At 48.8% G+C, this 10,807-nt stretch overlaps 1 protein-coding gene across 1 annotated transcript in view; it reads right to left on the reverse strand.

The window, feature by feature from the left end:
- The window catches only part of MEGF6 (multiple EGF like domains 6), an 89,222-nt gene that overhangs the window by 74,919 nt on the left and 3,496 nt on the right, over positions 1-10,807 (reverse strand). The window contains exon 3 of the mRNA XM_077788134.1: positions 7,164-7,273. Coding sequence (XP_077644260.1) covers positions 7,164-7,273 — 110 coding nt within the window. The remainder of the gene's footprint in view (positions 1-7,163; positions 7,274-10,807) is intronic.

Raw genomic sequence — 10,807 nt, forward strand, 5'->3', positions numbered from 1 at the left:
CAACAATGGAAAATATTAGAAGCAATTTCAGTGACACAAATCAGGGGTTAGAAGACAGGGGTGTTATTCTTGGCAGTGCCCCAGATTTCCTGAATGAGCTGGACAATTCCCTGCTCTGTGCTGCAGGCTGGCACATACCGAGTGGAAATCATAATAACCTACTTCCCAGCCCGGGGGCGGGTGGGCCTGCGGGTCTCCCCCTCTGTGCCCTCCAGGCCTCCTGCAAACGAGCTCCTAATTCAGAGCGACAGAGTTTAATGTGATGAAATTTGGGAAAAGGGGAATGACACTGTTCGGGGAAAGGGGAGAGAAAGAATAAATTATGGGAAGCGTCACCGCCTTCTGCTCAGAGGCCGGGCAGTGTCCTTTGTGAGAGCTCAGCGAGGCGGGATCCTCGGGAAGTCGAGACATGAGACTGATTTAGGAGGAAGAGCCAGGAAGAAAAGCAATGTTTTGGCTCCCTGAGGTACAGCTTGGCCACTCCCTACCTGGGCAGAGATGTGCTCCCAAGGGAGCCCACGATGGACTTTTGACCAGCACGGAGCTCCAGCTCAGGCGAGAGGTTCAGGAGTTCAGCCACAGCCTTTCAGCTGACTAAACAATGAGCCTGCAGCAGCCAGGAGGTGATGGACAAAGCCAAGCCGCCTCTCAGGGAAATTAAACTGTCAGCCGGACGCATTTCCTGACGAGGCTTCCAACCTGGCCCGAGCTGCCCACCCTGTGATGGTGCCATGGTCATGTTCTGGAGCTGTGCTGGGCTCCAGGGTCATGCCAAGCTCCAGGGCTGTGCCAGGTTCCAGAGATGTACCAGTTTCCAGGGCTGTGCCGAACTCTAGAATTGTGTTGGGCTCCAGGGCTGTGCCTGGCTCCAGGGACATGCCAAGCTCCAGGGACACTCAGGTTCCAGGGACATGCCAGGTTCCAGGGCCGTGCCCAGCTCCAGGGCTCTGCTGAGCTCTAGAATTGTGTTGGGCTCCAGAGCCATTCAGGCTCCAGGGTGATGCCATGTTTGAGGATGCTGTCAGGTTCCAGGGCTGTGTCAGGTTCCAGGGCTGTGCCAGGCTCCAGGGCTGTGCCAGGCTCCAGGGCTGTGCCAGACTCCATGGTTGTGCCAGTGAAACAAGCACAGCAGGTCCCCATGAGCTCTCCTCCCTGCTCACCAGGCGATGGGTGAAAACTCAGTGGAATTGGCAGAAAGAAACACAGTTCAGTGTGGGGTAAGTCACTCCAGGCCATTTGTGACTAATAGAAGTTTTTCTTTTAATGGGGTGATTACAATTCAGCTGCTTTCTGCTCACGGATTTTCATTGTGTCTCAGACTGACGCCTCTTCAAATGAGCATTAATTCTCTTTCCTACATAGGGCCAGGCTTTACCTCCACCTGAGCTGAAAATCAGAAGAGAGCAGAACCTCACCTGGATAAAAACTTGAGTTCAGGACAACTTTGACCAGGTTTAGACCAGCAGCTCAGGCTGAGCTTCTCCAGGCCACGTCACAACAGTGACAGTGCCACCCACACCAAGTCTAGTCATGGTCTCCTCTTCAGGCTCTCCTTGGTGCCTTTGTGCCTCACCATGTCCTTTTTGCAGGTGGCAGGGGCTGGCCCAAGAGCACAGACAGGCTGTGGGTGGCTGAGCTGCTCCTCCACGCACATCGAGAGTTACAGACAGACTCAGAGGGACTCAGCTTTTCAACATCTCCAGCTGAAAGTGGAGATCACAGAGCTTACCAGACATGCAGGCCCCTCACATAATCACTGAGGGTTTTACCTGTGTTATTGAGCCCAGGTGGAATTTAAGTAGCATCTCAGAGGCCACTTGAAACCAGGCAGCTCAGTCTGAGAGTTCAACTATCAGAGACCAGGCAGGGAAAGAACCTGATGCCATCCTAAAAATGCAAAGGGTGCCTTGATTTCTGACCTTTCTCCTTCCCAAAGAGATGAACAGTCCAGGACAGAGGGCAATGGAAGGAGCAAATCCTCACCCTCTGCTACCACCAGAAGAGAAGGGACAAAAGACAGGACCCTGCCAGGGTCAGGGCTCCTTGCCTTCACCTCTGACAGCCCTGGGGGTGACAGGAGCAAGGCCAGCTGTCACCATCAGAGAGGGCACACGAGGAGAGGAACTGCTGGAATCTGAGGCATTGATGATTTTGAGATTGTAAAAAGTCTTTTTTTTTTGCTTTGTTGTTAAAGGAGAAGCCATAATTTGTCTGTGTTGTTTTTAAGGTTGTTTATTCTGTTTATCTCTAACATGTTCTGCTGCCCTGCCCAGCTCTGTCCTGCAGGGCAGCGTGTGGGGCTCTGCCCTCAGTGGGATGTTACAAACATTATATACTAGAAATTACGTGTGCTATATTTATAATAATGTTCTAATATCTATCTTCTACGTTGAATAGTGTGTCCCCAGCTTAAACCAATAGAAAAATGCTAATACTATTGTGAAACATGGAGGGCATGAAGAAGGAGAAAAAGGACAAGGCACACCCAATTTCCTCCATTTTGTTCCCTTTGAACCCTTAAATTAGAAACTTAAAATTTTACTTTTGCACCCATGCCACACTTAATTATTACCTATATCAAACAGTCGGAGCCTGTAATTGATCCTGTAAGACTGAAAACTCTTTTCCATGGACAGAGATCACAGGCAGTGTCTCTGGGGGCTCTGTCCAGGGGGGTTCCTGACCCCTGCCAGGGTCCCAGGCCTGCCAGGGCAGCCAGAGGGAAGCCCTGGATTCCCACAAGGAACAAATCCAAATATTCTGTGAGACCAGTGAGGTCCCTGTTTCTATGTAATTTTCCATCTCTTTCTGAGCTATTTGCTCCTAGCAGAGCCCACAGCCTGCCAGTACTGTCCCCACAGCTGTTTAGTGAGGACATTTCTTCACCTGTAAGAGCTCAGAGACACAAATCTGCACATGAGGAAGGGGAGGACAGCCCAGTTTTGCTTCAGACAGCCTCCAAGCTATGCTGACAGTGAGCACCCCCAGAGCAGAGGCTGCAACAGGCACCAGGACAGCTCCGAGAGCCCAAACAACTCTCCTGCCCTGGGACAGAGTGCTGGGACCTCGCGTGTCATAGCAGTGCTCAGGATCACCATCAGTGTCAGACAGTGCCACCATTTCAAACAAGGAGGTGGCAAAGGGCCTTGGCTGGTTCCACACGAGCCTGCAGTGCTGAAAATGTCCCCTCACATGGGCTGGGGTGTCACTGTCACCTTTAGCAATGAAGGGATGGGACTATTTTCAGGCTAAGAACCATTAATTGCTCAGATAAACATCAGTCTCAGAGGCTATGAGATTTTAGAGCAGCAAACATTCGGCCATAGCTCAAGAGTAGTCACAAATTCTTTGTTTCAAGACAATATAGAACTTTCTAACCCAATAGACAGTTGCCACAAAATTTATTTTGCTTCCCTAACCCATCACCTTTACTTAATTCTGCTGCACTGTGGGTACTTTCGTCCAATGGCTTCTGTCTCACTTGAACACATATGCTTCTATTAAAACTTCTAAACTTTTAGTTTATTCCATACAACCACACCCTTCCATTATAAACCCTTCACTGTTTTACCCAATACAGCTTCTCACTTTCTTAAGGCATATTCTTTCCTACAACTATAAAACATAAATTTATTATTTTTTTGCCTAAAGTCTGTGTATTGTATTTTCACATCATTCCAAGCTTCTTCCAAGGCTGCAAATCCAACCCTTCAGTGTCTATGGAAGTTTCTGCTTTTCTGATTCCCACACTGGTTCTTTTTTATTTTTAAGGAGAAATGATGACCAGCAAAGAGCAAACAGAACCCTGCAGTGAGGAGATGCCAGTCCCCAAGGGAGAGCAAGATGTCCTCACTGGAGAGATTCCACTGCACAACAGCTCTAATTAAACTGTCAGCAGAGCTGCCCTTCCCCTGCTCTGTGCTCCTGGAACACGATCAATGATCTCTGGAGGCAGATAGGAAAGGCCACAAATCCCTCTGACATGTTCTGGCACAGCTCTGTGGCATTCAGCAGAGCCACAGCAGCGAGCACAGCCTGACCCCAAGCAGGGAAACCTCCAGCATCCATAAACAGCAGCCTGGCCCTGTGCCCCTGCCCCAGCACCTCACTGATGGTCACTGACAATTCCCTCCCAGACCTGCCTACACTGGTGCTGAGGCCAAAGCCAGCAGCAGGAAAAGCCATCACAGCCCTGCAAAGCCACAGCCTGGAGCTCCTCAGGATGAGGGTTTAGTTACAGAGCCCAGGCATGTTCCCCAGGGTGAAAATAGAAATAAAATATTTGAAAATGCCTCTCAGTTACCCTGTAAAGCTGGGAACAACCCAACAGCCCAGGACAGTGCAGAGATCAGCACACACCCCCTGGCTGTCCCATTTGCCCGTGGGGTGCTCCTCCAGCTGCTGCCTGTGTGGGTCTGGAAACAGAGAGCACAATTCCCACCTCAGCCCTAGCCTGCTGGCTGCTCTCCTGCTGCTCTCAGGGGCTCAGAAGATGATCCACAGAGCAATGTCATTTTATTTTCTGCCCCTGGAAGTGCCCCTGCCTGTGCTGAGGGCCAGCAGAGATTAGCTCCCTGTTGTGCCTGTAGCACTTGAGGTACATAAATACCTATTTTTCTGTCCCAGAAATGAGGTTACAGCATGTCCTGGGTGTGAACCCAGTGGTATCCAATTGGGTTGGAAGGGCTCAGTGGGGACAGAGCTCACCATCTCCAGGTCATGATCCACCTCAACCTCCCCAGCAGCTCAGCAGCAATTCCTGCAGGAGTTTTTGGGCTGGTGTCACTCTGCTTTTGTTCCTCTCTTCTCCACTCCAGCCCAAGCCTGCAGTGAGCAGCCCCTGAGGACCATTCCCAGCCTCAGTGATGAGTTCAGAGCGTGCCCTGAGCAGCTCTATTTCCTTTTCTCTGCTTCCTTCCTGCATAGAATTACTCATTTCCTTGGCAGGAAAACTCATTACAGAAGGTGCTTTTCTGAGTTCAGCTGAGGTTATTATCTGCTCACTGACAGGGTTACGAGGCACCCGTGGAGCTTCCTCTCCCCAGTGGGTTGCTCTCCTGTGCCACAGCTTGGAATAGGAAGAATAAAGACTGGTTGTTTGACACACCTTTTAATCCCTTTTTGTTAAAAAAAAAACAACAAAACCTTTGCTACAAGCATCAAAGCCCAGGGAAGGCACAGACAGGCTCTGCACAGAACAAAAGGCAAGCAGCTCCACAAGGAGCAGCCTCTGATCCCCCTGATGGCAGGGCAATCATTTCCCCAAAATGCTCTGCTGGTTCTCTGCCTATCACTAAAATCCAAAGCTACTTTTCTGTGGGGAAGGAGGAGAGCACCTCCAAGGTCTAAATCAGAAGAGAATCAGGCACTGAGGCAGGGAATTGATCCCGCAGCACAAGGAGAGTGCAGGGCTCTGCACAAGGTAACATTTGGTTCTGCACATAAGTTTGGTTCCATTCAAGAGGTTTTTCCTTGCTCTCAACACCTCAGAAGTAGTTCCCAGTTAAATGTTTCCCCAGCTGGACGTGGCTGTAGGGTTTAGGGAGTGACACAGCAGCTGCCTCCTGTGTCAGACAGAGAATCTGGAGGGAAATAGGGAATGTGGGGCCCACAGGGATAAAGCTGCCTCTGTCTTCTGCAACAACAGCACAAAATCATCTCATAGGCTGAAATTTGCACATCCCCATCATGTGCAAACCTGAATGCATCTCGCAGCTTCCCCCACAGCTGGGGAGGACACGCTCCCATGCCTGTCTGGCAGGGAATTGCACTGGAGGAGAGCAGGAATGCAGCCACAGAATCCCAAAGCCTCGAGTTCTGGGTCTCCACTCCAGACCTGGCCAGTGCCACCCTCCCCTTGTGGCTGTGTGTCCCCTCCTCTGCTGACACTGCAGAATCCCCACCCTGAGCCCAGCTCACCTGAAACGTAAACTTCAAGGAATTTAGAGATTTTAGAGGAGCTAAGATTTTAGTTAGAAATAAGCCTTACTAGAGTTAAATAAAATAATAATAATAAATGATGAGGCCTTGATGAAGTAAGGAGTTAGTAGTTAACTAATAATTGATTGCTTGTCAGCACAATGTTTAGTTAGCTGGGTTTATAATGAAGAATATACAAACTGACAAATAACTTTTAGGAACATAAGACAATTGTGGGCCTCCTCTGTTCTGAAACCAATTGAAGACAAGGAATGGGAATTCTACCAAGAGTTCCTTTGTCATATTTGCATTGAAAAGGTAGAAAGGTCAGAAGGAGGAAGATTTCATTGACTTCCTCATTTTGGGACCCCTCCCCATGAAAGGGACACCAACCCATTTCAGGGAACAAACCACTGCATGCTGAATGGCTTTTGGAGTGATTAGCATACAAAGCAAGGAATGGGATGTACCATGAATATGTATTTGTATTTTGGGTATTCAATACTTGTATGGATAAAAGGGCTCTGTAATCACCTGGAAGCTGCGGTGTGGATTTGGGAGCGATCCCACACACAGTCAACACACACTTTCTAACTTTAAACTGTTAAGAGAGTTTTTGTCCGTCACAGCTGGATATCGGTACTAGATCAATATCCATATTTTTTCAATAAATCACACCCGCTGCATACAGGAGGGAGCTGGCCAAGGGTGGCTGCAGAGATCCCAAACCTCTCACAGGGACAGCTCCAGCTCAGCCAGTCTCAAAATAACAAACCCAGCCCCTGATAAACCTTCTCAGAGGAGTTTCCAGAGCTTCTGCCAGTGGCACAATTGGAAACATCAATTTGGCCTTGATTTTAAACATTTTGTAGCATTTGGCAAGTGGATGAATGGCTGGGACACTGAATGTAGAAATTCTCCAGAAATGGAAAGCACTGCACCATGCTGCCCAGGAAGCCAGAGCAGCATCCTTCTGATGCAAGGAAATAATAATAATAACAATAATAATAATAATGGCAATAATAATACTAATTTTATTACTATTGTTATTACTATTGTTATTTTGGTTTTTTATTTTTATTATTATTACACATGGGAAAAAAAAAACTAGTAAAAACTCATGACAGCTATTTTTAAGCACATTTTTAAAGACATTTAAAGACATTTTTAGAGCATTTTCTGCAGGCACAGGATTTGAAATGAGCCAAAACCAAGGAAGTTGAGCAGAGTAGAACGACACTTACTGTGCAGGCAGCCAGCATCTCCTGGGAGCTGGGACCATCCTGGGCAGCACCTGTAGGTGGTCTGGGACCTCAGCTGGTACACCTGCCTGTAGCCCGTGTAATACACAACCCTGAAACACAAAACCACAGCCCAAGTCAGCTCCTGCAGGGCAGGGAAACCGGGAAGAACAGAATTTGTAGCCATGGGTGCAAATAAAATGAGGAACTGGGTTTGCAAATGTGCTGCCATTGTTTTCCACATGGCCTGTCAGTGATCACTGATGCTAAGAAAATATTCCTAATTCACTCTAATCAGAAACACAAGAGACAACACCCAGGTCTTCATAACACCCCAGATTATTTTTTTCTCCTTTTTTAGACTATTTACAGCTCTATGCTCCTTCCTTACACTACTTGCTCACAAAGGAAATGTAAATTTTAAGAGCAGGTATTTCTGCCTTAGTGAGCAGAAGCAGGTGTTTCTAAGGGGCTGGTGAGCTAAAAAATCAAAATAATCCTGATGGCAACACCAAACTACTCCAAGAGTTGTGCTGGACACAGCAAGGCTCCACAGCTTGGCAGGGAACACTGAGGGTCCCTTTAACTCCTCCCCATGGTTCCCTCCAGGGTGGGAGCTGGGGGAGCAAAGCAGGGACTGATCTGAAGCGTAAATAAATAAAAGCGACACATTTTTTTCCCCGGAAATGTGGTGTTGTGTGTTTGTGAGAATTGAAACACAGATAATACTTCTGAAGGCGATTTTTAAAAAGCTCCGTTGGCAGAACATGAAACTGCTCCACCAAAGCGAATCAGGCAAACAACAACAAATATTTGGCACGGCAGATGTGTTGTGCATGTCCACTGAAAATGTTTATCCTAACTCAGTCGACTTGTTTGATTTTGTCTGGATGTTCCTACAAAAAAAAAAGTCCAAATAACAGTGAACTGTTAATCCCCGGGAAGGAAACCTTCAGCGACTCCTGCGTGCCAACCAGCACGTGGAAGCACAGCTGAGAAAAATAAAAGCAGATAGCAATTTTTTTGTTGTTGTTTTCTATGAGCTGTTAACAAATGATGAAGGAAATGGTTGTGTTCCAGAAGCAGCTGAGAAAGCAATTCACAGGCACCAGGCTCCAGCCCACCGGGATGCTCGTGGTACCAGGAGCTTTCTCCAGCCCAGAAGGAAGGAGAAGGGGAGATGGTGGATGCAGGGTGGTGTGAACATGACAAAGAGGCTCAGGGATGGGGAGGAAAAGCTTGAAATAGTGATGTAGGACAGCTCAGGGCTCCTTGTGCCCCAGCAGTGCCCTGAGCAGCCTCGTCCCACCCTCCTGGGCAGCTGTCAGAGACTCCAGACCCTTCAGGCAGCTCTGAAGGACAGGCAAATATTGCGACAGCCCCAGTGCCTCTGGGTATATGGGTGCTGCAGACGGGAAAGAACCACACAGGAGATACTTTATCTTTAATGTTTCTCTTTTCTTTTGTGTTTTAAGGAATCCCTGGTACAGAAAATGGGGAATGAGCCAGAACTAAGGGAAACCAGGGAATCCTGCTGTGTCCTACTGCTGGAAAATCCCCTTCCAGCCCCTCTGGGATAGCACTGTGATACATTCAAGCTTGGTTATGGAGGGCTGAGCAAAGCTACCTGCTGTCAGTACTCCCTGGGAAGCTGCACAAACCCATCCCTCCACCAGGAACCCAGAGCAGAGCAGCCTGAGGATGCTCCAGCTGAGCAGATGCTGCTTTTCCCAGTCACCTCCAGGAGCTCAAAGGCACTGAGGCCAACTGCAGGTCAGATCCTGGAGCTGTGAATACACTTCCTGAGCCCCACACTGCCAGAGGCAGGTCCAGCTGGAGCAGCTCCAGCATCCCTGCGAGCGCCGACACCGCGCGCTCCGCTGCCTCAGCTGCCCGGCACAAGGGAACTTGGCAGCTCCCAGCTCCTGGAAAAGCTTGCTGCAATGGGAACTCCCAGAAGTTTAGAGAGAGGAGATCTGGGACAAAACCTTGCCCGAGGAATGTTCTCCTGATAGTCCTTTCCCTGTCTGGATTTCACAACTCCTGGGGTGGAATCCCTCAGTGGCTTCCCCTCTGTGCTTCTGTCGGGGTCAGTTTTAGCACTGGGTTGTTCTGATATTTGTAATGAAGCAGAACAGAAAGTTATTTCACTTCAGTCCCTTGATTTGTGATGTCAAACTCATCCTTTAAGGAGCTGAAGGGACTGCTGAGGCTGAAGAACTCCCAGCCTTTGAAGTGGAAGCAGACAGGGCATCCATCCTTTCAAAGCCTTCCCTGAAAACACAGCCAAGAGTCAGACTCTGCTCCTTTGTTACCAGGACACAGATCTCATCACCAGGGTAATTACCAGCAATTACAGGTTAGGAGGAATTCCTATAGTCAGGACTTAAAAGCTGTCTTGAGTCCAAGATGTTTCTTTGAAATGACAACTATCATTTTTATTCTGCAAAGCCTTGTAACTCCCTAATGAGGCCGGAAGAGCAGGTGGAGGGTGGAAGCAGCTTGGGCATATTGTAGTTTGGCTGCTGCATAGGTAAGAAAAGTTCTTTTTTGTGCTGTAACACGTGTTCAGAGCCCTCCTTCTGCAGGGCCCCCTGCCCAGGCTCCCATCTCTGGCCAGCTGAACTCGAGGGGTGCTGTGATTAGGGGGACAAACACTCAGGGTATGTTCCAACTCTGTGCTCACCTCTGCAAGCCCAGCTCAAGCTCTTCTGACGTGGCCTGAGCATGGTCCAGCTCAGGGAGTGAAAGGGCCCTGCAGCAAATCCTGCTGACCACCCTCACAGGTGGTCCTGCACCACGACCACATTTGCTGTTATTTTAGCCAGTAACCCTGACTTGGGCCCAGCTCCTGCCATCAGCTCTGTCAGACAAGAGGCACTGAGAGGCTTTGAGGAGACATGTGAAGATACAGGAATAGTGCACATGATGAGAATAAGTCATTCTATTAACGTGGCTGGATCATAGGAAACAGACGTCATACATTGTCTGAAGATGGGAAACAGCCCACCACAAGGACAAAGCTTCTTCACAATGAGAACAATGGACAGACCTTCTCTTTGGGAATTCCTTCCCAGCTTTGAGTGTCACAGAAATACCAGGTTGAGCAAGAAGCCCCTCCAGCAAAATGCCCAAAGGGTTTGTCAATCTCTTGTGGTCTCCTGCTTTTAGCCAAGAAAAATATCCTGTGGGGTAGCTCTACTCCTTACTGGCAGTTTGTGGGGTCAGGGCCACATCTCTGCTCATGGGATTGTTCATATCACCCTGTAAAAGAACTGCTCTGTCCCCTGATCACAAAATCATGGAAACATAGAACCACAGAGTCACAGAATCACAGACCAGTTTGTGTTGGAAGGGACCTTAAAGATCACCTAGCTTCAAACTCCTCCCGCTGGCCAGTTAATTTCCAACACCAAGGCTTTCCTCCAAGGTGCTTCCTCCTGTTTCCCTTGAGAGCTGTGGGACATCCACATGAGCCCCAGCCATGCTGGCTCATCACTGAGACTCCTTGGAGGGCACCAAGGCATTCCCCTGGCTGTTTCCCATTCCAGAGCAGAGCCAGGGGAGCAGGATGGGTGCACAGGTGGCTGTCCCCATCCCAAACTCACGTTCCTGCTGCTGCTGAGGAGTGGGAATCACTTTTCCTC

The sequence above is a fragment of the Lonchura striata genome, chromosome 24, assembly GCF_046129695.1.
Source record: "Lonchura striata isolate bLonStr1 chromosome 24, bLonStr1.mat, whole genome shotgun sequence".
Lineage (NCBI taxonomy): Eukaryota > Metazoa > Chordata > Aves > Passeriformes > Estrildidae > Lonchura > Lonchura striata.